Here is a 25,332-nt window from a genome sequence, read left to right on the forward strand (position 1 = left end):
CGGGAATAAACGATGATTAGAGTAAATGTTTCCTGTACATACAGGATAATATTGATCATGTTTTCCCTCCTCCTGCAGGTTCTCTATTGTGCCCGTCTTTATGCTACATCATTAACCTCCCACCTGAGCAGTCATGAAGTCTGCTCTGGATGGAATAGCAGACACCACTTTCCGGACGATAACCACCGGGCTACAGTATCTGGGCTCCAACGACGCCTTTTACAATGACCTGTCCATTGACTCGGGTCTCGTCAAGAACACTTTCCACTTACAGAAGCCTCACTCTGCCCCACTTAGCAACTCTTTCCCCGGACTCATCCCCGGAGCCGAGGGACCCATCTCCAACAACAACCACCCTGTCTTCCCCACCAACATCTCCGACCTGCTTGGCAACGGGAGCTATGTGGAGGGAGACCTCGTCGGAGGAGGTGGGGGCTCTTCTGTGCAGTGTGGGGAGAACTTCATGGACATGGAGTGTTTCATGATCCTGACCCCGGGCCAACAGCTGGTGGTGGCTGTCATGGCGCTCACCCTGGGCACGTTCACCGTGCTGGAGAACCTGGTGGTTCTCTGTGTGATCCTCAAGTCCCGCGCCCTGCGTTGCCGGCCCTCCTACCACTTCATCGGCAGCCTGGCCGTGGCCGACCTCCTGGGCAGCGTCATCTTCGTCTACAGCTTCCTGGACTTCCACGTGTTCCACAGGAAGGACAGTCCCAACGTCTTCCTGTTCAAGCTGTCCGGCGTCACCGGGTCCTTCACGGCGTCCGTGGGCAGCCTCTTCCTCACTGCCATCGACCGCTACATCTCCATCCACAGGCCCATGTCGTACAAGCGCATCGTCACCAAGACCAAGGCCGTCATCGCCTTCTGCGTGATGTGGGCCATCTCCATCATCATCGCCGTGCTCCCCCTGCTGGGCTGGAACTGCAAGCGCCTCAACTCGGTGTGCTCTGACATCTTCCCGCTCATCGACGAGACGTACCTGATGTTCTGGATCGGCGTGACCAGCGTGCTGGTCCTGTTCATCATCTACGCCTACATGTTCCTCCTGTGGAAGGCCCACCACCACGCCGTGCGCATGCTGAGTCGCAGCTCCCAGAAGAGCATCGTGGTCTACACGGCCGAGGGCGCCAAGGTGCAGACGCTGCGGCCGGAGCAGGCCAGGATGGACGTCCGCCTGGCCAAGACCCTCCTCCTCATCCTGGTGGTGCTGCTCATCTGCTGGGGCCCCGTGCTGGCCATCATGGTGTACGACCTGTTCTGGAAGATGAACAACTCCATCAAGACGGTGTTCGCCTTCTGCAGCATGCTCTGCCTGCTCAACTCCACCATCAACCCTGTGATCTACGCCCTGCGGAGCAAAGACCTGCGCCGGGCCTTCCTCAGCATCTTTGGGACGTGTACGGGGGGGATCGGCCAGTCCCTGGAGAACAGCGGCCTGGAGTCTGATTACAGCAGGAATGTGAGAGGAGCAAGCAGCAGGGCTCCGACCTCCTGCGTGAAGGGTACGGTGAAAGTGGCCAAAGCCACCCTGTCTGCGTCCACTGAGAACGTGTCTAAGGAGGCAGTGTGAGACATTGGGCGCAATACCAGACCTGAACAAAATACATATTTGATAGGGTTTCAAATGATTGAACTTAAGGTGTCCTTGATTTAGCTTGTCTGGCATGCAGGGTTTGCACTTCTGAGATGATTCCAGTGCTCCCATTTTTGCCTGACAGTAAATCCAGCACACCTCATGTTATTCAAGTACTGTATGTATTTTGTCCAGGTCTGCCCTATACTGCCATGCTGCCATGCTGGAGGAATCGAGGAACTGTGAAGGAATCGCTGTATAATAGTACACACTACCCCAAAAAGCACTGCTCTGATAATGTGCCAAACATGAACTTTAGAGCTAAAAAGTAAGCTGTCTTAGCTGTAGGTTTGCTTGATTTATTTATGTTCATAGGGAGATTGTGAGGGTGAGCATTGTGAAACTGCAATTGTGTTTATAGTAACATTCGGACATCTGTTGACTGTGTATTTTGGCTGTCCAGTTAATTGCTTATGATTAATTGCTTAATGCTTCACTTGCTTAAGTGAAGTTGGCTGTTGGATGCACAATCGTAATCAGAACTTAGATGCTTTGTAGATTCCTGTCATAATGTGTTGTCTGTACAGTAACTGTTTTGAAATGTTTGGGATTTTCTCATTTGTAAGTTTGTGACGTTAGAATTATAAGGTTCTATCTCCATTTTTGTCAAACTTGAGTTTTTTACATAATCCGATCCATTAGGTGTTTATTAATGTCTGTGTGGTGTTATTTTTAAAATGTTGACATTTTTGAGTTAGTAATTCATAAAATACAAAGGTTCCATCTCACAAAACATAATGTAATGTAAAAACTTTGACGCTCAATATCTCTGAACTACCCTAAACGGAGATGGAACCTTATAATTCTAAGCTCACGAGTTTACAAATTGACTCGTGAGTTTGTTTTGTCCTTAGCATTCCGTTATTTATTGTGGTACAGGATTCCACAAAAGAGCTGCTGTTCCCTCCTCCCTGGTTTGATGTTACACAGTATTACGGTTCTTGTTTATTTTTGACAAAACATCTTTTCATATCTGTACAGTCAGTGTTCCCTGTGAAGAAACAACATCTTGGTTTATGTTTGTTATTAAGTGAAAGCATTTTTCAGCCCCAGAGCCACTTACAAGTACAGTAAATTCCCCTGAAGTAAAGCAACTTGTACAGCGCTTGTGAACCCCCTGTGTGAGTCATTGAATACCAAACTGTTTATTCATATTTTAGGAGGGTGCACTGCATTCCTGGAAGATCAAGCCTTTACCATCCTTACCAACAGAGACAGACACCAGATATCTACAGTAGGAGACGATGGTGGAGGTAGAAATCGGAGGATGGACAGTGGACACATTGTAAGGAATGGTACAGACACGTCTGTTTGATAGCATTCCTTATTCCGGTCGTTCCATGCATTACAATGAGCCCGTCTTCCGATTTCTACCTCCACCTCTCTAGCCTTCCCTGATCTACATTATCTTTGCTGAAGTCAGAATCAATGACTTAATAATAAAAGGCAATGTGCAGTGTGTGTGTGTGTGTGTGTGTGTGTGTGTGTGTGTGTGTGTGTGTGTGTGTGTGTGTGTGTGTGTGTGTGTGTGTGTGCGTGTGTGCGCGCGCATGCATATTGATTGGATTCTTCATGTTTTTCAAATTACAACGTTAATTATTATTATTATTATTATTATAACTGAATCACAATAATGTTTGGATGAACTATCAAGGCAACATCAAGTGGCTTGATTTAATAGATCGATTTTACACATCCATACAAAGTTCTACTCACAACAACATAAAAAAATAAAAACATGTTTTTTTAGCTGTTCTTATACTACTGCAGGCTCCATCTTCTACGGTACTACCGGGAGCTGAGCAGTCATAACAAAAACACTGAATAAAGGAAACCAGATGAGGCCAGAAGTCAGTGAACAACAAAGGGAATCTTTTGAAATAGAGAACGACATTGTACAGCATGTGGGCGTCCTACGGTGTACTCTAACAGAGAGGGAGAGATCTTTGACAATAACATAATTACCCCCCATCCAACAGTATCCAACTATAATCAATCTCGCCTCTTATGTGGCCACTTATTTTGGTGCGTAGGCCTACTGCATTGTACAAGCTCACAGCATCAATGCACTGAAATGACAGATATTCTTTCAAGAGAGTCTTTGAAAAATGTCGAAGACTGTCTGAATACAACGATTTCCCCCCGTTCAGTGCATATTGCGTACACGTATGAAGGGGTGCGATGCAGAATGACAGGGCATACATGACATGCACTGAGGCATAGTGTGATATGCTTTGTCCATCTTATGTCCGTAGGGATAGGGATACACAAAGGGAAATCGAACACATCTATTGTTCATGTACTGTGAGATACTGCCCCCTTGTGGTTTTATAATACAACAGAATCGCTTTACGTGTCCCCAGGGGAACTTCAAGGGCTGGTTTCCCCGACACACATTAAATCTAGTCAATCATCACACCATGAGGTCCTGTCTCCCCGAGGGCTCGCATCAATCTGCAGGTACACCGAGTACCCTTTAGATTTCCCATTTATTCATGACATGACATATGCTATGACATGACATATGCTATATTGCTATAATATAAAACAATAGATGTATGTCTCTTAATCGTATCGAGGAGAATCTGGTCACCCTGTGAATCACCACACTAGGTCCTGTCAAAGATTTGACCATTGTATCTTATTATTATTATTATTATTATTATTATTATTATTATTATTATTATTATTATGCAGCAGCAGCATATGTAACACTCTGGTTATGTTGTAGTCTATAGTCAACTACAACTCCCAGCATGCCCACCGTGAGCGCATAGTTAAATACCTGACGTCATCAACAGGAGAACTACAGACGGCTCAGGGGATCAAAAACAAGAAGAAGCAGCTTGCTGGCTCCCAGGCTAGTGGTCGCTGGCTAGCCCGGTCTTCGTCTGACAATTTGTAGGTACAAAAACAACGGAATAGGCGAGGTATAAGTACTACAGTAGCAAGGCAACAGTACAAGGGTGCCGGAGTGGTCGGAAAAGGAGGGCAACTTTTACCCGGAAAAGGTGAAGAGAATTTGTTTTCGTTTGGATTGGCTAACGCTAACATTAGCTAGCTAGCTAACGGCAGCCCAACAGTTGACGAGTGTGAGTCCTTCCTGGACTTGAAGTTGCGAAGCTTAACTCTTACTAGTGAACTAGCTAGAAACCCCGGTATTAAGCTCACACTGGGCCAAATACTTGAGTTAGATAACAGCTGTTATTGGTGCACCACACTGATCTTCAACCGTCGGGTCTTTATAGGACCCCCCACCCCCCCCTCTCCTGCTGAGAGTCATGGCGTGTGGTGCCACCCTGAAGAGGACCATGGATTTTGATCCATTGATGAGCCCGGCTTCCCCCAAAAGGAGAAGATGCATACCGATGTCTCCATCCTCCTCCTCCCCGAGGAAGTACCTCCGTATGGAGCCTTCGCCATTTGGAGAGTCGTCGTCTAGACTCACTGCCGGTAAGCACCGGATCGTAAATCAGGATCCACTGTTCCTGAAGCCAGACGTGTAAGCTAACGGCACTAGCCAGCGTGCTAAAAAGCTGTAAATGGCCAAGTTAACCAACGCCAACGAGGTTTGCTGTAGTTGCCAGGTGTTATTGGAACATTGTTGGCGATGTAGAAGAGAAACGATAACATGTTACAGGCTGTAAAACGATCCAGCTTCGTGGCTGGGGGGAGAGGGGGGGGATGGGGGGGTGATTTTGTACGCGGTATCTTGGTCTCATAACATGGCCATTTTGAGCTGCACAGTCACGATGGGCCAGCTAGTGGGGGCTAGTTTGTGTGAGAGGCCTCAGTGAATGTGGCAAATGGTTGTCTAAATCAACACCGTCTTCTTTCCCTTTGTTTGCATTTCTCTTTCCAGAACAAATTCTGAACAATATCAAGCAGGAGTACAAACGAATCCAGAAGAGAAAGCACCTAGATGGAGGATACCCACAGACAGAGGGCTGCTACTCCCCTGAGTCTCCCCATCCTCACACCGCCATTCTAACTGGATCCAACATGCCAGGTTTGTTAGTGCACTGTGTTAACTCTATGAGGAGGTCATGTTCAGTGTAAGTGTAGACGTTTGAGAGAGAGGTGTGTGTGTGTGTGTTTGCATTGTCAGTGGCCTTGGCGGCAACAAAATGTCCCAGTAGGGATTAATAAAGTAGTATATAATCTTAATCTAAAGCAGTATCTACTTTAGATTAGACATTACTTTGTTAATCTGCGCAACAGAGTTCCATTGACATCTAAGCCATTGACATAAGACACACATAAACATAATAGACAATACGACATTTACATTTTAACCATTTAGCATACATTTTTTGACCTACAATTACAAAGAGATCGCAGGGACAGTCTCCCTGGAGTAACTTGGGGCTAAATGCCTTACTCAAGGGCACACTAGTGGTAGTAGTGTTCCCAGGTGATATTTGAACATGACCTTCTGATCACCAGTCCAACTCACGATCCACTAGGCCACCACTACCCCACAAATAACATCAGCTAGCTGCCAGAGTCGTTTCAACACAGGGAATGATGACACCAGGCCTAATCATTGATCTACTCCTGTCCTACAAAGGCACGTCTTCTGGGGGCGCTTCTCCGACGAGGAAAGAACAGCCTTTATTCACGCTCAGACAAGTCGGGATGATCTGTGAACGTCTGCTGAAGGAACGGGAGGACAAAGTGCGTGAGGAGTACGAGGAGACCATGACTTCAAAACTGGCAGGTGTGTACCGTTTACAGCGCAGGTCAACGATGTGGAACGAGATGCACTCGATATGATCCATCACTGTCAGTATTCCATGGTTTAAATATGGGCTACATTACCTGTTTTCTTTTCCTTCCCCCCTCCCCCTTACAGAACAATATGACACTTTTGTGAAGTTTACACACGATCAGTTGATGCGAAGATTCGGAGAGCAACCTGCGAGTTGTAAGTGTCTGATTCCCTTACTGTCTGGTTCTTAAACACATTACCTTTCCATTACTGTCTGATTCTTAACACATTACCTTTCCATTACTGTCTGATTCTTAACACATTACCATTCCATTACTGTCTGATTCTTAACACATTACCTTTACATTACTGTCTGATTCTTAACACATTACCTTTCCATTACTGTCTGATTCTTAACACATTACCATTCCGCTGCTGCGTTTGAGACGGCAGTCGTGGCATTTCAAGGGGAAGTCTCCAGTAAAGGTTCCGCTAGCAGGGCTGATTCTCCTTCTCTTTTATCTGTTCTTTTCCAGATGTTTCCTGAGGGAGATGCAGACGTTGCCAGGCGACCTTCTCTTGCTGCAAGCTATCCAGTATAACAATCTCTTTTAAACGGAAGAAAAGAAGAAAAACACCACTGCAAGAGATTCAGTTAGTTTAAATGAAACTTTTTCTTACTGTGCCATATTTCCCTTTTGGGCAAAGGTTTCTATAAACCATTGTCAGTGGTTACCACTCTGTCGTAAGCAACTAGGTGCTTCCTATTGTAGGTTCATGGACCCTCTCTCTCCTCTACCAGTGGCCTACATCTCTCCTCCTGCTCTACCTGTATTCACCAGTCTTCTCTCTCTCTCTCTCTCTCTCACTCTCTCTCTCTTACTTTTATAAAGATACCTGGCATTCCAGACTTTGTTATTCATTGTTTTATTTCTTTATGTTACCTGTATATATGATGAAGCAATGTAGAAGTCCACGTACGGTTTGCTGGTCAATCTATGAGCAAGTGAAAAGATCCAGGATCGTACGGTATGATAAAGGAGAAGAGAGTTTTTGCAGATGCCCCCCCGGGTTGTTTTTTTTGTATTGGACTAAAGGAGTGTAAAATGGGTCATTTAGATTATAATTTTTTTTGCCCTTTCAAAATGTTTTTATTTATTTTGACATTTTTTTGTTTTCCTGGTATTACTTTAAAGCCTATGTACTTAGTGGAAAAACCAAACAATAAAATGTTTTAAGACTTATGGTGTTATGATGTTTTTGTTTTTATATGCTTGTGACAACAGCTGTGTTGTGCTCCAGTTACATCAGTGTTGTACACTGGTGAGCCAAAACATGACCACCTGCCTAATATGCTGTTGGTATTATGGCTAATGTGCTCTTGCATTGATTAGCCTTGGGCTCCCAACACCCTGTCGTCGTCGGTTTGTCCCTCCTCGGACCACTGGTGATAGGTACTCACCACTGCTGACTGAGATGCTGACTTAATCATCTGGCCATAATACTTTGGCTCTTGTCAAAGTCGCTCAGGTCTTTACTCCTGCCCATTTCTCCTGCATCCCAACAATCAACTTCAAGAAGTGTTCACTTGGTGCCTAATATATCCCACCCCTTGACAGGTTCCATTGTAACAAGATAATCAATGTTATTCACTTCACCTGTCAGTGGTCATAATGTTTTGGCTCATCTGTTTAACACGTCCTGGTTAAGACTGAGGGGGCAGAGAAAGTTCATTCCAGTATTGTCTGGTTACTCATTATTTAATTGAGTTGAACAGATGTTCTACAACCTCAGTTCTGTGGTCATAAAGGCGTTTACTCCTCCCTCATCCGTGCGTGGGAGATGACTCCCATTGGCTGCGTGGGAGATGACTCCCATTGGCTGCGTGGGAGATGACTCCCATTGGCTGCGTGGGAGATGACTCCCATTGGCTGCGTGTATCAGACTCTTCTGGTGAGGAAATGGAAGCTGAAGAGGCGTTTCCTCCATACGTCACAGCCGGGCCAGGGTATCTACTCCGCCACCAGTATTACCCAGGGAGGTACAACACACGGGCTGCGCTTCATTCCAGGATGTTGCTCCCTCCCTTCGGTCCTCGTTTCACTGATCTGAGACCATCGGGCGCCTGTAAGCTAAAGCGGCACTGAAAACAGCGGCGCTCACACCTACCCAGCCCGTTCAGATCTGTGAAGGAGGGTTGACGGGTGGGAACAACTCTGGAATGAGGTACAGCCCTGTTCTCCTCAGTCAGGCCTTCAGTGTTATGACCCTCCAGTCACTGAAGTTTGAACATCTGAATTGTTCCCAGCTGCATTTGTCCCCCTCCTACATCCCTCTACTGTGTATCATTACACATCTGTACCCTTAGGGTGTGTGTGTGTAACCTCAGGGATTTACTGTGGGTCCATTACTATATCTATTTAGCACTGTACACGCCACACAGGCGTCAGGCCTGTATTGAAGAGGGAGCTCAGTGGAATATGTGATTCCATACCATAATAAGCATATCGACGAGCAAGTCAATCAAAGAAGCACTTAGTTGAAAAAAATCACTATTTTATTCAAAAACAATTGACAACATGTACAGAACAAACTCTCGGCAGTGGGATCAGCAGCCTCCCCACGTCAGCCGAGACACGTGGTCGGTCTTCTGCTTGGTGGACTTAATGAAGCCCAGGAACTCCAGCTCTGACACCGCCTGGATGAAACGAGCACTTGAAGAGAGTCAAGGAACCGTTTCCATTTTTGGCATTTAGCCTTATTCCAAAGCGGCTTACAATCAATACATTTGACTAAGCAAGTGAATCATCAATCCACCAGTCGTATCAGGAAGAGTAATCTAGCTCAGGCCAGGGCCACTAGTCTCAGTGATGGAAGGAAAACTTTTTTTTTATATTAATATATATAGACACTGGAGAACAGAGAGACAGTACAAGGGGGGAGCAGCTTACACACCGTCTAGAGCAGCTGGTGAAACCAGCTGAAATCGGCAGCGGATTTAATGTTAAGACTTTTATTCAGAAAAATTTACATACATTTCAGCGTTGTTGAAAATCAATGACACGCTCGCTAGTCAACTAACACAGCTTGTTTTGTGAGCCTGTTAACAATGTTATGTCGTGTTATAGTTAACTAGCTAGTAGTGGGGATTACTCACCGAATCCATTACATTGTAATGTTTTGACTTGACTAGCGAGCGTGTCATTGCTTTTTAACAACGTTGACATTTATAAAAAAATATCTGAATAAAAGTCTGAACATTTTGATTGGTTGGCGACTTGTTCCCCCCGGTTTCACCGGCTGCTGTCACAAGGGGAGGCAGAAATCAGGCCCCCAGGTCCATGCATTACAATGAGCCCGTCCTCCGATTTCTACCTCCACCAGCCTCCACTGGTCTACAGGCATAGGTCAGAGTGCATGGATTTGACTGAACCAGTAAAACAAACATGTGCATGATGTAGATATTAACCAGTAAAATAAAATGTGCATGAAGTACATATTAAATACATTTTTATGAACCATGTAATGGTTGGAAAGATATACAGACTGCTCTGTATGAGCTGTGAGTTTGAAGGATATTATACACGTATGAAAAGCACTATGCTTCCCCTGTTATGAAACCATGGCCACATTTATGAAACGCATCATTGTTACATATACTCTACCCACATCCTCCTGGGATCCATCCAACTGTGAAAGGATACTGTTTGAGTTCATCCACTTTGCCGTAGTCTGCGGATTCTGGGTCCTTGCCCTCAGCAGCTGAGACCACTGTAGCATAAGCCTACACACACACACACACAGTCAGGATTTCATCTCATTCAACACAAGGCGTGGTATGTAATGATATGCAAAAACAGCATATATATGCATACATGCATGTAAACTGCTCCTGGTGGTGTGTGTGTGCGTGCGTATCTGTGCGTGTGCACATGTGTATGCATGCATGAGTGTGTATCTGTGTGCGGGTGTATGCATGCATGCACACACTTGTGAGAGGCTGTGGGCTGTCTAACAAAGCATGGGTTACCATGGACACATGGTGTCTTCATACAACTCCTCTGATATACAGTATGTACAGTACACTGTCTTCATGTCCTGATACAGTATGTACAGTACCGTGTCTCCATGTCCTCTGATATACAGTTCAGTACAGTGTCTCCATGTCCTCTGATATACAGTTCAGTGTCTTCTTGCTAAAGTCTAGAGCTACTGTAAAAAACAGGCAAGCCAGCCTCCAGTACACTTCCATAAGGTTGGTGTTATAGTATAGTCCAGTAGTATGGTACAGTAGCATAGTATAGTCAGTGTTTCCTCTATATGCATTAATTCGTGGTGGGCCGCCATGAATGAATTTTCTCCGCCACTAATTGATTCAGTTATTATGACAGGAGAACAGAAAAAAAGCAGATTGAAGCTAGATTTAGGCCGCTTCCAGACCTACATTTCGTTACGATTTAGGGTGTAGTAAATTACAATATGTTACAATGTTGCAATTAACCTCGTCGTTTGTGTTCGCACTGCAATCGCGAGGCAACGCGCTTGCAAAACAGTTTTGTGATTGGTCCGAATTTCGCGGGACATTTGGATTTCAGGAAATCACTCTCCTCTCTCTCTCTTCGCCCATCGCCGGTGCCTTTAATCCTGTATCCTAATCGAAAATGCAACATAATCAGCGACGACTGTGGGTTATTGCATTTACTGCTGTTCTCTGGTTCATGTTCTTATACCAGTGCTCAGTATACAAGTATTTTAATGAACATTCGTAATGTAGTCTCTGATGTTCATGGTCAACTAAATCAGCCTATTTTGTGAAACAAATAATGTTCCCGCTAATGGGTTAACCGAGCAGCCTCGCACCTAACGCTAGCTTCGAACTATTCATAGCATAAACGTTGGTAAATGTCATAAACGACACAGTATTGGCAGGGGGAAAGAAGGGGAGTCGAATTTTTATTGACAACGGATTTACATGCTGGAAAAACATGCAGCTAAAATTCAGGGAACATTTGGACAATAAGAGACACAAGGTGTGGTCGCATGGTCTAATTACAGGGCAAAATGCGCGGGGCAAAAATAAGTCGTGACGTGTTTCCTGGTCCAAAGTTGGCTGAGGCGCTGTCTTCGAAATGCCGAAATAATAATAATAATTCATTATATTTATATAGCGCTTTTCCGAGGCTCGAATACCCTGACAATATGGAGAAATGGGAAAGTGCTGTGTCCCTTGTTGTATGAATAGATCCGAGTCTAAAAAACGATTAAACGTCATTCTACCGCTGTAGTTCACTGGTACTCTGGTGCGGGGAATTTCTGGTTTGGACCCGGAAATGGCTAAACGTCACTTTTGACGTCAGACTTAACAACCGGATTGCCTCTAAAATCATCACGAACAGAACGGCGGAGGTACGGGTAAACAGGGTTCATGTCACTGTCATTAAAGGTAAGAATTGGTTTTCTTTAACTCATCTCTCGTGTACTTCATATTCGATGAGCTGATGATCTTTCTGTGTGTGTCAGTGTCTTGGGCATATCTGTCAGTCACATGTATATTATACGGTAACCGATGTTCAGTGCTGTACGCGCGTTCCGCATGTTCTGCTGCAGCTGTAGGATATCTTGGTATTTGATCACCTTCTATATAAAATCACCTGCTCGGCTTTAATGACTTAACCTCTATTTTAAAAAATATAATGTTTTGCCACCCTCTAGTTTTGGGTGAAATTATGTCTTTGTTTTGAGCGCCAGTGCGCGTTTCATGCGCGTGTACGCGAAAAAAAATTCTAAAAAAGTACAGTAGTATAGTATAGTAGTATAGTAGAGTAGTGTAGTATAGTACAGTAGTATAGTATAGTAGTGTAGTATAGTAGTGTAGTATAGTATAGTAGTATAGTAGTATAGTATAGTACAGTAGTGTAGTATAGTATAGTAGTATAGTACAGTAGTGTAGTATAGTACAGTAGTATAGTACAGTAGTGTAGTATAGTACAGTAGTATAGTACAGTAGTATAGTACAGTAGTATAGTACAGTAGTATAGTATAGTAGTATAGTACAGTAGTATAGTACAGTAGTATAGTACAGTAGTATAGTACAGTAGTATAGTACAGTAGTATAGTACAGTAGTCTAGTATAGTATAGTAGTACAGTATTATATGGCAGTAGAGTGTCAGCCCACCTCCAGCCAGTCATACAGGTTGATGAGCCGGCCACACTCCAGGTGCAGCTTGTAGACGATGCAGATGTCTGGAGCGGCGTTGGACACGCTGCCGTCCTCCGTCCTCAGGCTGTCATTCTGAGAACACAACCACCACCACTATCATCATCATCATCATCACTATCATCATTATCATCATCATCATCACCATCATCATCATTATCATCACCACTATCACCACTATCATCATCACCATCATCACCACTATCACCATCATCACCATCATCAGTACCATCTGCATTGGTGTCTACAGACGGTCCGCCAGACGTTTCCACGCAATTAGTTACCTGTAGGTAGATGTTAGTTACCTGTAGGTAGTGGTTAGGTAGGTTAGTTACCTGTAGGTAGTGGTTAGGTAGGTGAGTTACCTGTAGGTAGTGGTTAGGTAGGTGAGTTACCTGTAGGTAGTGGTTAGGTAGGTGAGTTACCTGTAGGTAGTGGTTAGGTAGGTGAGTTACCTGTAGGTAGTGGTTAGGTAGGTGAGTTACCTGTAGGTAGTGGTAGGGGTTGCTAAGGGCGGTCTGGATGGAGGTGCGCGGCGTGGCGTTGAGGTGGCGTCTCAGGACGCCGGAGGCGGAGTAGTAACACACCTCGTACAGCGGCTGGGACTCAGGCGGGGACAGGTGTGACCTGGGGAGACACAGAGGCACGAGCTCTGTCAAACACCGGGTCACGGAAGGAGAGAGGAACACACTCGAATTGTACTACTCTAGACTATACGATACGCCACGTTTTGGTGCAATCTCTCCCCTCAAATATGGCATCAAACATTTTAATTAGTGAAATAAATCAGAAGGACAGAGTCTCATATGACATCAGAATACTGTAAAGACATTGTTAGTTATTCGGTTACAGCTGAGATGACAGTGTCTTATTTTAGTGTAGTGTATTTTAGGATTTTTATGTGTGTACCTGTATAAGTATGAAAAGGAAATGGACTAGAGGAAAACACACTCCTGAGAGAGAGAGAGAGAGAGAGAGAGAGAGAGAGAGAGAGAGAGAGAGAGAGAGAGAGAGAGAGAGAGAGAGAGAGAGAGAGAGGAGATGAGAAGAGGCCAGTGTGAGAGTTGGGGATCGGTCTTGGGTTGTGTGCGAGCGTTACTTCACGACCTTTACCTCACAAGGCTGTCAATAAACTCCAAGGCTTCGTTCCTCAGTATCTCAAAGTGACTCATCTTCTTGGATCTCAGAGAGTCCTTCATCTCCAACAACGACTGAAGAGAGAGAAGGGCAGGTCAATAACACACGAGGAGGAGGACATGACAACAACACATTTGAGGAGTGAAATCACTCAGGCCTGCGTTCCACACTGCGTTCTTGCGCTCTATCTGGAACACAGCCTCGGCCTCTATCGGTGCAGGAAGGAAGTGAGCGATTCACCTTCTGCAGGTGGAACAGGTCTGTTTTCTTCTGGAAGTCCTCCCCGCCTGTAGGGGCAGCAGCCTCCGCAGGGGCGTCTGTCAGGGGAACAGGACAGACAGCACGGGTCACATTCACCCCTTCACTCACCAACTGCCAAAGGATTGCGGAACACTCGCCACCTAGAGTGCCGTGTGTTTTATGTGGTGTTTACCTAGCAACACTACTTTGATTGGCTACAAAATGAAGCATAGGAATTGATGTATTTTCTGTGAATAAAGTAACCGTGGCACTCTAGAACGACCATCTGGGTGACTTTATTCACCCGACCCTAAATGAGTTAAGCGTTAGCACAGAGAGATGATACCGGTCTCTCACCGGGGGTCAGAAAAAAGAGGGAACTGTTCAGTGAATTGGAAGCGTGGTCGCACCAGATCTGTGCTGTGCTGTTCGACCAACTGCTATACTCTCGTTGGCATGACGACGACAGTTATTGGAGTCGGCAAACGGCAAACACAGACAGACGTGGTACGACCAGGCCAGTGAATTGGAAAGCCACCATCATCATCATTTGGGGCGGCTGTGGCGCAGGAGGTAGAGTCGCCGTCTAATTATCACACGGTTGGCAGATCAGCGGTTCGAGCCCCGGCTGGCCACATGTCGAAGTGTCCTTGGGCAAGACACTGAACCCCAAAATTGTTCCCAGTGAGCGGGCTGGCGCCTTGCATGGCAGCTTGCCGCCATTGGTGTGTGAATGTGTGTGTGAATGGGTGAATGAGAGGCCGTTGTAAAGCGCTTTGGAGCAGAAAAAAAACCGCTATATAAGTGCAGTCCATTTACCATCATCACTACTTACTGTCCAGCTGGTCAAATTTGGTGAGGAAGTCCTCCAGGCGGCTCAGCGCAGCCCTCATCTTCCCTGTCTTGCCAGGTTTCAGGATCACAGAGCACTTTTTCAGCTCAGAGACAAGCTCATCTTTAGCCACCATCCTGGGATCGGGGGGGGGGGATGACAACAGTGAGTGTTGTCAGAAGATAGGAAGGCAAACTTCCACAAAACAGCTTGACATGGACTTTGAAACGGGTTCTTTTGTCTCCATGTCGTTGTCTACCTGTATTGATCTAAATCTATTTGAACAGAGCGAGGTAGATATCGGAGTGAACCATCAATCGATTGTTGACACAGTTCAGATCGATGCGTGTCGACCGGGTTCTCCGTTACCTCAGAAGCTGCATGGCTGACACGTACTCCTCGTTCTCCCACACGTTCTTCTCCAGACACGAGATGTGCAGCTCTCTTATCTGAACACAGAGGGACACGCATATGTCAGGGGAGGCTGGTGGAGGGAGAAATCGGAGGACAGGCTCGTTCTAATGGATGGAAACGGAACGAGGAGGGGTATCAAACACATCTGGGAGGCCAGTGGAGACAATGAGGCCGGCCTCCGATTTCTACCTCCACCAGCCTCAACCAATGGCATAAATAGCCAAAGTAAAACGGCCACATGCTCTTACAATTTCACACCAAACATCTTACAAAGACGCTATTTTTCACATTTACATTTTTGGCATTTAGCAGACGCCTTATTCCAAAGCGACTTACAATCGATACTACTCAAAGAACACCAACAACACCGTTGTTACCCGTTTCCCCAGGGGGACAACACCGTTGTTACCTGTTTCCCCAGGGGGACAACACCGTTGTTACCTGTTTCCCCAGGGGGACAACACCGTTGTTATCTGTTTCCCCAGGGGGACAACACCGTTGTTACCTGTTTCCCCAGGGGGACAACACCGTTGTTATCTGTTTCCCCAGGGGGACAACACCGTTGTTATCTGTTTCCCCAGGGGGACAACACCGTTGTTATCTGTTTCCCCAGGGGGACAACACCGTTGTTACCTGTTTCCCCAGGGGGTACTTTGTTACCTGTTTCCCCAGGGGGTACTTTGGGAGAGCGGACGTCAGGACGTGGAGACACCTCAGGACGGGGTAGTAGTTCTTGTGGTATTTGCGAAGGTCTTTCAGTAATTTCTGACAAACTTGCTAAAAGAAACCAATCAAAGAGCACACAGACACCCGTGACTTCTGTCAGTAAACTGTGACGAGGTCACACACTAGTCCATACAAGAAAGGGGAGGGGGGTATCATAACTATAAAGAAAAGGTATTACAGAATACTTTTCTTTTCATGTCCTCCATCAGACTCCGACTAGATGATACAAGCAATGCTATCGGATAAACTTACATTAACTTAAACATTTTCTTATTATTATTATTTACTAATCTACCCCTAAAAAAAAAAAAAAAAAAAACATAACACTCCCATATGATGTCAAAAGGGACAACTCACTTTATGATGAAATTAATTCAATTCATTCACCTTCACATGGCCATCACTGGTCAACAGCTCCACCTGTTCCTGGGGCTCCTGCTTCTCCACGTATCTGCAACAAAAGGCACATATAAGACGCTGAGCATCACATGTCAAGGACTATACCAAAAAAACAACATGGAGATTTAGTACCCATACGATATTCTTCCAATGCTAAGCTACTCAGAACCACATTCCAAATTCCACATTCCAAATTCTACCAGACTACCAGTTGAGACGTAAGTTCAACGGTCACAGCAGGAAAATGAAAGTTTCAAGGAAACGGATGAGAGGAGTAAAACACACTCCTGAGACAGAGAGAGAGAGAGAGAGAGATGGAGGGGGGAGGAGAGGAGAGGAGAGGGGAGGCCAGTGTGAGAGTTGAGGATTGGTCTTGGGTTGTGTGTGAGCGTACCTCATGAAGGAGGGCAGCTGGCGGACCCTCTCCACATCCTGGTGGCTGAGGGCCGCGGCACGGTCCAGGGCTTCACTCTTGCTACAACACAGCACGCTCAGTGGCTGGGAGTGGAAGTGCTCCAGGAGGGCCAGCTGTGGAAGCAGGGAGCACACGGCCGTCACAGAACAGCCACGCACTCCAGCACTCACGTTCGCATACAGGCACACACAAACAGAAAGCAGGACAGACAGACAGAGAGACAGAAAGACGCACAGACAGGGAGAGACAGAGAGACAGACACAGACAGAGAGAGACAGACAGACACAGACAGACAGACGGACAGAGAGAGACAGACAGACAGACACACAGACAGGGAGAGACAGAGAGACAGACACCCAGACTGAGAGACAGAAACACAGACAGAGAGAGAGACAGACAGACAGACACACGGACAGACAGACTGAGAGACAGACAGACACGCAGACAGACACACAGCCACACAGACAGAGAGACAGACACACAGACACAGACTGAGAGACAGACCGACACGCAGTGCTTTGAGTTGCATTCATGTACGAAAGGAGCTACAGTGTTTCCTCTACATGCATTTCATCGTGGCGGACCGCCACGATGGAATTTCCTCCGCCACCATTCGATTTCTCAAAAAAATAAAAAAATAAAAAATGTAGGCCGCTTTTCAGACCTTCACATCGCTAGACACACCCACAAGCGCGAAGCGACGCGCTTGCAAAACTGTTTTGTGATTGGTCGAATACATCTATAGTCTACAAACTACTTCAAATGTTACAATATGCGCGACGACGGTACTGGATCCTGGATCTGTGCATCGGTGTGCAGGAAGAACACGGAGCAGGCGCCAGACCAGACTAGATGATCGTGGAGTGAAGATATTATGAAAGTGTACGTGCTTGTCGATCACCCGTCGCATCGCGTACGCTTTAATAATCTCTTCACTCCACAATCATCTAGTCTGGTCTGGCGCCTGCTCCGTCTGTTTTTCTTCCTGCACACAGGTAAACAGATCAGGGTTTCCGTTAGAAAAATTTGCCGCCGGACATCGTGTCCGGGAAGATTTCGATTTACCGGACAAACGTGAATTATTCCGGTCATCATATTAAAATATAATAAAAAATTTTTTTTTCAAAATCATATTTTTTTTTCTCCAAATCTAATATAGCTGTTTGTCGCGGTGATTACTGTTGTGTAGCGACCTATATATGCCATTTAATGTCTATTTCTCATCCGATACGATTAGATGCGAGCTATATAATAATATAACATGATTCGCATGCGCGCTATGCCATTATGTCCAGCGCTGAACGGGCGCCTCACTGGGAACTGAACAGACAGCATCGATCAATGAACGGACTCCACATTACGTTAACTGAAGTTTGTTAAATTGTTTGGGATTAATGTGAGTTTTCAATTTTCTCTTTCCAGTTTTACCCTTTTTTAAAAATGTTATCAATAAAACAACGTCATTTCTATAACCAGGGGGGTGTTCCATCGACGTCGCTGGAGGAAAGTCTGGGCTTGTTTTGACAAGTCTCGCGAGATCTATCAAGATATGCCTGGATCTTTTTAAGAGTCTCGCGGGACTTGGCGAAGTGGGCCTAGGTTTTCCTTTGGCGACGTTGATGGAACACCCCCCAGGTCTCGCTGGTTGGGAAGGCATTTTCGTTTAGCTGCCTGTCAAATCATACTTAGGGGATAGCCCTGTAAGCTCATACGGGTCTGTATGTCGTCCTGAAGACCGGCTGTTAGATCATATAGCTGAAGTTTGTCTCCATCTTACAACACTACTTTACATTGTTAGCAGGCTCATAAAACAAACCGTGTTAGTTGACTAGCGATGTGTCATTGATTTTCGACAACGCGGAAATGTATTCACATTTTTCGAAAGAAAAGTCAAAGCATTAGAACGTAGAACGGAACATCGCACGCGCGCGGAAAGCCACCGGCCCCGATTTGGCCAGAACTTTTTTTTCCGTCAGGAGATTTTCTTTTTGTTGCTTGAATCCCTGGGCTCCCCCGCACACCGTGATTTAATTCGCACACTGTCTTAGTGTAAATGTTGTCCGTTTCGTTTGTTATCCTTGTTATTGTGCGATAAAGATAAGGCTTTCCGCTTCGGGCCACCATTTTCAGCTGGGCACCGGACACACACACTCGTGCACGCGCGGCACTGCCCGAGAGAGAAGGACCCGCCCCCTTTGGTTAGCCTATAGGCTGGCTGGAGGGGGCGGGTCCTTCTCTCTCGGGCAGTGTGTGTGCGTGGGTGTGTGTGTGTTTGGTGCTCAGCTGAGAATGGTGGTGATTATTTTCACCGGACATTTTGTCCGACGAGTTTTCAGTTTGTCGGACTTCAACAAATGTTACCGGACAAAGACCGGTAATTACCGGTTAACGGAAACCCTGAAACAGATCCAGGATCCAGCAGCGTCTTCGGGCTCGCGCAAACAAACCCGGCGAATTTTTTTACTTGCCCCAGGCAAGCGTTACTGTTGAACCCTGCTGATACATGATTCTTCCCTGCACATTGACAATGTTTTCTCTCTCCTCTTTCTTCTGCGTTGTGAAGGGATCCACTGCAGCGTACACGAAAAGCGGCTACTGTGTCAACCGCTTCCCATAATAGTTACAACAACCATAAAGCCTCCATAATGATAATGAAAAGAAGGGGAGACGAATTTTTTATTGACAACGGAATTACATGCTGGAAAAACATGCAGACACAGACAATAAGAGACACACGGGAGAAGTACGGGAAAACATTTTATTTTTTTAGGCCATCCTCGAGTTTTGGCTGAAATTACGTCGTTGTTTTGAGCGCGCGGTCAACGCTACCCGCCACCATTGTAAAAATTCCTGGAGGAAACACTGAGCTATATAAATAAAGTTTCACTTCACTTCACAGACAGACACACAGCCACACACACAGACAGAGAGACAGACACACAGACAGGGAGGCAGACAAGAGAGAAGTTCAGTCTCCTCACCTGCAGGCCTTTGATGAAGTTCCTGACAGAGAAGTCGTGGTAGAGGAAGATGCTGACCAGCACCTGCAGGACCTTCCCACTGGGCTTGAAGGGGAACTGGGCCGTCAGGATCAGCTGACAGACAGAGGGGAAGAGAGGAGAGAGACAGAGGGGAAGAGAGGAGAGAGACAGAGGGGAAGAGAGGAGAGAGACAGAGGGGAAGAGAGGAAGAGAGGAGAGAGACAGAGAGGAAGAGAGGAGAGATATTATTTACATATCTGATGTCTGGATCAGCTGACAGACAGACAGACAGACAGAGGAGAAGAGATATGTACATATCTAATGTCTGGATCAGCTGACAGACAGGCAGACAGACAGACAGACAGACAGACAGAAAGACAGGGGGGGGAGAGAGGAGAGGTATTCTCATATCTGAGGTCTGGATCTTAACTTCAAACAGATGTGATAAACTAGGGCATTCAACTAACTGGTGCATTGTTGTCAATGGGACCTGTGGCTAGCAGGGGAGGCTGGTGAACGGGCTCATTGTAATGCATGGAATGTTGGAGGAATGGAATCAGATACCATTCCTCATTCTAGTCCTTACAATGAGCCAATCCTCCAATTTCGACCTCCACAAGCCGGTCCTGGGGAGCAGGAATTCTTCTACTATAATAAATGGGACACGTGGGATCTCTAACCCTAATCCCCTGGATCAGAAGAGACACAGAATCAGAATCAAGTTTATTGTCACATCCCATTATACAAGCATAAGAGAGTCCAATTCTTAGGCTTCAGTTCCTCGATATTGCAGCAAGAGAAAACATGTGTAATAGTTCAAAGAAAAAGAGACAAATAAGACATGAGACAATTGAGAAATATAATAATACAAATAACAGAAATAGCATGAGTATCGCTCTGAGGTAGAAATAGATGGTAGAGGTAGTATTCGAAATAAAGGGCCTGTGAGTGTGGGATGTGCTTAAGGGTAATTCGTTTGTTAAGTCGTGACGTGTCTCCGGGTCCAACGTTGGCTGAGGCGCTCTCTTCGAAATACCGCACTAATAATAATAACTCATTATATTTGTATAGCGCTTTTCCGAGGCTCAAAGACGCTGACAATATGGGAAAAACGGGAAAGTGCTGTGTCCCTTGTTGTATGAATAGATCAGAGTCTAAAAAACGATTGAACTGTCATTCTACCGCTTTAGTACACTGGCGCAGGGAATTTTTTATTTGGACCCTGAAATTGCTAAGCGTCACGTCAGACTTAACAACCGAATTAGTCTGTGTGCGTGGACGTGGAGTGAGCTTAAGCCACATGGCGGAGCGCGTTTTTGAGCCACCATCCCAACCTAGCGTCTGCCGCCTACCTTGTCTATGACGGTGGCCAGGTGCTGGGTGCAGGACAGGGACTGGAACAGCTCGATGCACAGCAGGGAGGTGACCGAGTGGGGCAGCATGTTCTGGATCGTGCTGGGGGACGTGGCGATGCCGAAGATGAACATCAGAGGAAGCTGCTCAACGTACCGGCTGATGGAGGGAGGAGGGTAGAGGAGGAGAGGACGAGGAGAGAGGGAAGAGGAGAAGGAGAGGAGGACATGAGTGAGGAGGATATAATAGGCCTGCACTTGGGACACGCTTCAACATGTAAAGAAGGTATTGAGTTGGCTTATCCGGAGGGATTATAAATCAATGTCATGTTTTCATACCTAAGAGATGGATGATATCGTTGGATGTGTATGTGCATCTTTTAAATACCTGCTAATCAAATCAGTCCAATCAATCTCTCACTCACTCACTCAATAGATCAATCAATCACTCAATCAATCACTCAATCAATCAATCATGCTCAGAAGGGGAGGGGTTTGGGGTCTTGGGGTACCTGCAGATGAGGATGAAGTCCTGCAGCACTCTGGGATTGAAGGCCTCCAGGTCTTTGAAGATCACCACGATAGGGGGACACTGCTGCAGGTCCGTGCTTTCAGAGCTACGCTTCTTCCCTGGAGTGCCTGTCGAGGATTTCTGCCAAGAATATAAAACACAGGCTACATACACAAGTTGTGGTCATGTGCGGTTACAGAAGATCAATATCTATTGAGTCTTAAAGGGAGACTCTGGGATGTGATGTACATACAGTAGTAGCCGAAAAATCTGAAGACGCTGCCAGAGTCTTTTAAAAACAAACGGAGACTTAACAGACTAGAGAATTTACACTGTAAAGTTGTGTTGTCTACGCTCGTGTTCGCTCTTGTTCACTACAACATCTTTGATGAAAGTGGCTCTGGGCCTGACGTCGTATCCCAGAGACGACCTTTAAGAGGCACATACATCAGTAAGTGATAATGCTTTAGAATGGTCAAAACAAACCCTAACTGTCACCAACTGCCACCCGTAGCCTCCTACCTTTGTCATGATCTTGTACCAGTCACATAGCGTGCCGATGGAGCAGTGTGCCCTCTTCTGGTTGAGCAGGGTACTGTGTTTTTCAAGCTCTTCCTCCTCCCCATCATCATCATCCACAGACACGTTGGTGCCCATCAGCCTCTCCAGCACCCTCTGCATCAGGTGTTTCAGTGCTAGGGGTGAGGGGGGGGGTAAGCATCCAAGCTTACCATTTCAAAACAAAAGCATACAGTAGAAACGCATAGCCTAACCAATATCAGTAGAAACGTACAGACAGTTCATGCCTGGTCATGTTTCTACTGTACAAATGACATTAAGGATAGCTTTGCTGTGCTGCACGTGTACGTCAGACTGACCTGCACACTCCTGGGCTTGGACAGAGACGACGAACGGAGTGACAGACTGCCGGAGCAGGTCGGAGAGGCTCTGGAAGGTCATGTCATGGTCTGGGACGTTCACCCCTACGCAGGCAGGAGAGGAGACAACAAGACACACATCACTGCTGGAACCATCTACAAAAAAACTGTTTATTACGGTTGGTTGTTCTGGTGCTGCTTGGGCAATTTAGGGTGTGGCCTGAGGAACTCTTTGGTGAAAGATGGGATTGTATCTTTTCATATGACATAATATTGTGGTTTTATATGATGTATTGATATCTTTTTTTTGCCTGTCTTGTTTTGCAACTGTATAGATATTGTGGACAGGGTGCACCTGCAAAAGAGGTCTTGGTCTCAGTTTGTTTCCCCCTGTATAAATAAATGCTGAATAAATAACTGGTCCACAATCAGCCCAAACACTGGTCCACAATCAACCCAAACACTGGTGCACAATCAGCCCAAACACTGATCCACAATCAGCCCAAACACTGGTGCACAATCAGCCCAAACACTGGTGCACAATCAGCCCAAACACTGGTGCACAATCAACCCAAACACTGGTCCACAATCAACCCAAACACTGGTCCACAATCAACCCAAACACTGGTCCACAGGGTTCCTACAAGTTTCAACAAGTCACATTTAAGACCTTTTTTAGATTTTTGTCATCCTCAAGGTGATGAAATTAGGGATTTCACTGGCATACAGACAAAAAAGGAAGCGTAATTTCCGCATAAATAGATGTGGTCAGACTGATTTCCTTGCAGGATCTCTTAAGACCTACGGTAGCACCTCATTTTTAGACCAAATAACTGACATTTGGGACCTTTTGAGGCCTTATGCATTGGATTGATGGGTTTTAGACTTTACGGCTTTTTATGACCAGCGCAGGAACCCTGGGTCCACAATCAGACCAAACACTGGTCCACAATCAGCCAAACACGTCCGTTTGTTGCCTCTCCCTCACCGTACCGAGCACCAGAGCCGCCGTTGGGATCTCGCTGGCCCTCATCCGTGACGCCCAGCTGTCTGAGCCACGCTGGAACGAGGAGGAACACTTCCTGATGAACTCCAGCAGGCTGTCCAGGATCTTCCTGTTCAGCTCATCCTGCAGAACCTGTCAGGCGAAGAATGTGTAGAAACGGTCACTCCTGGAAAATGACCCGATTCAGAACCTAATGGACGTCAGGGAGACACTCCAGTCCATTTCAGCATTTCACTTGTAGTTATATATAAGCTTTGAGAGCATTTCAGAGTTGTCAAAGACATTATTGATCATTCAATAATGTTCTTACATGGTAAAAGACCATGACTAGCATAAGTGCTACTACTACAGATCATATTGATAATGCACTATTATGGTGCGGTTCAGGAGAGGCGGAATGAGGAATGGTATCAAACACACACGTGTTTGATGCCATTCCTCATTCCAATCTATGCTTTACAATGAGCCCGTCCTCTGATGTCTACCTCCACCAGCCTCCCCTCATAGTGTGGTTATGGCATCAAGTCAGACTGTGTGTTCTCTCACCTCTGTGTCTACCTTCACCTTGTCCCACAGCGCCTGGCAGTGTCTGAAACGCTCTCTGCTGTTGTCACTGTCCTCACTGCCATGCATGAAGTAACTCTCTGGGGGAAGAGACCATGATTAATACATCACACAGTTGCTGGGGACCCACCTAGCCCCATATGTGGCTCGGGATATATTATGTACTAGTATGTTCATATTTTAACAGATTATATATACACACACAACATCCACATGTAAATATTGGTCTTGGTCTTTAGCTAAGGACCCACCTTGACACATGCCAACACAACCTAACGGGTCTAAATGTCAAAGACATACCAGCTGGTTTGTTCATGAATACAGAGACAGAGATCACTCACCCACACTAACTGCCTTCTTTCTTTTCTTTGTACTGGGTTTGAACACGAAGCAACCCTATGAGAGATAGACAGCAACACAGTGATCTGGCTGGCTTGATAAAGAGACAGCATGCTGGTGTTTATGACTGTCAGTGTTGGGGAAGCTACTCTGAAAAAATACCCAATAACTTTACAAAGAAAGAAGTGGAGCTATACTAAAGCTAGCCTTGAGAGAACTATAGTGTCTCTATTCTAAAACTAATTTGAAAACGTAGTTCACTAGCTACATCGAAACTACTTTATCCAACACACGACTGTCAGTCACTGAAAGATGACCAGTCCATGTGACAGAAAGCTGTGAAATCACTGGGAGAGAAAACACTGGAGCGAAGTGGGGAGACCGGAGGCAGTTCAAACTCCAATTGTTGTTTTTTTTGTGGGGAAAAATGTTTGTGAGTAGTGAAAGTAACTTACGACACCGCTACATGGCAAAAAAAGTAGTTAATTACAGGGAAAACGACTAGGATTTGAATGTAGCTGAACTACCGTAAAGCTAGTGCAAAATGCTGTTAAACTGATAGTTGAACTACATGTAGTAACTACTCCCCAACACTGACCACTGCAATACGACTACGACATGTACAAATGTATCTTACCTTTGACACTGATGAAGTTGTCATGTCCAGCTCAAATGTACCCGACTCTTTATAATATAATGTTTTCTATTTATATAACTATCTTTACTATCAGTGGCTGCAGAAAGTTTCCATCCAGGCTGAAGATGTGTGGTTTTCTTCACTTCCCGCCATGATGACGTAGGCGAGGGAGGCTGCATTCAGAGTCAATCATCGTTGACTGAATGTTTCATACGTTGTCTAGCCTGATCACAGAGCCAAAGCAGTGAGTTTATATGGCTCACTGTGCAAAGCAACATCTGGGATACGAAGAGAAACCATCTAACAAGGTTTCCAGGTTATCATTTGCATAGCTAT

The 25,332-nt window shown here is 45.7% G+C and overlaps 3 protein-coding genes across 3 annotated transcripts; 2 read left to right on the forward strand and 1 right to left on the reverse strand.

Annotated features, from left to right (window-relative positions):
* Window positions 1-133: 133 nt before the first annotated feature.
* On the forward strand, window positions 134-1,573 carry LOC308175911 (cannabinoid receptor type 1A-like; the record flags this gene model as incomplete). Its single annotated transcript, XM_080550488.1, has 1 exon — window positions 134-1,573. The coding sequence occupies one exon, from the start codon at window positions 134-136 to the stop codon at window positions 1,571-1,573; it is 1,440 nt and encodes a 479-aa protein (XP_080406614.1).
* A 2,947-nt stretch (window positions 1,574-4,520) lies between these two features.
* Window positions 4,521-7,559, forward strand: LOC308174482 (akirin-2-like). Its single transcript, XM_080549559.1, has 5 exons — window positions 4,521-5,089; window positions 5,499-5,645; window positions 6,207-6,356; window positions 6,492-6,563; window positions 6,884-7,559. The coding sequence occupies exons 1-5, from the start codon at window positions 4,918-4,920 to the stop codon at window positions 6,892-6,894; spliced, it is 552 nt and encodes a 183-aa protein (XP_080405685.1). The 5' UTR covers window positions 4,521-4,917; the 3' UTR covers window positions 6,895-7,559.
* A 1,363-nt stretch (window positions 7,560-8,922) lies between these two features.
* orc3 (origin recognition complex, subunit 3) lies at window positions 8,923-25,107 on the reverse strand. Its single transcript, XM_080532143.1, has 20 exons — window positions 24,997-25,107; window positions 24,362-24,416; window positions 24,003-24,100; window positions 23,444-23,588; window positions 22,451-22,555; window positions 22,095-22,267; window positions 21,574-21,713; window positions 21,062-21,221; window positions 19,710-19,823; window positions 16,708-16,841; window positions 16,302-16,365; window positions 15,849-15,965; window positions 15,144-15,223; window positions 14,778-14,911; window positions 13,943-14,019; window positions 13,679-13,776; window positions 13,051-13,192; window positions 12,524-12,640; window positions 10,052-10,131; window positions 8,923-9,061 (listed from the first exon to the last, which is right to left on the reverse strand). Exons 1-20 carry the CDS (start codon window positions 25,018-25,020, stop codon window positions 8,956-8,958), a joined length of 2,163 nt encoding a protein of 720 aa, XP_080388269.1. The 5' UTR covers window positions 25,021-25,107; the 3' UTR covers window positions 8,923-8,955.
* Between the last annotated feature and the right edge of the window lie 225 nt (window positions 25,108-25,332).

Source organism: Nansenia antarctica (genome assembly GCF_963989245.1).
Source record: "Nansenia antarctica genome assembly, chromosome: 1".
NCBI lineage: Eukaryota > Metazoa > Chordata > Actinopteri > Argentiniformes > Microstomatidae > Nansenia > Nansenia antarctica.

Coding starts and splice junctions, on each gene's coding strand:
- LOC308174482 (XM_080549559.1), top strand. CDS start 4,918: ATGGCGTGTGGTGCCACCCTGAAGAGGACCATGGATTTTGATCCATTG. Junction 5,090..5,498: donor GTCGTCTAGACTCACTGCCG/GTAAGCACCGGA, acceptor TTCTCTTTCCAG/AACAAATTCTGAACAATATC. Junction 6,357..6,491: donor CATGACTTCAAAACTGGCAG/GTGTGTACCGTT, acceptor TCCCCCTTACAG/AACAATATGACACTTTTGTG.
- orc3 (XM_080532143.1), bottom strand. CDS start 25,020: ATGACAACTTCATCAGTGTCAAAG. Junction 16,366..16,707: donor CAGCTGCCCTCCTTCATGAG/GTACGCTCACAC, acceptor CTTTTGTTGCAG/ATACGTGGAGAAGCAGGAGC. Junction 15,224..15,848: donor AGTACCCCCTGGGGAAACAG/GTAACAAAGTAC, acceptor CTCTGTGTTCAG/ATAAGAGAGCTGCACATCTC.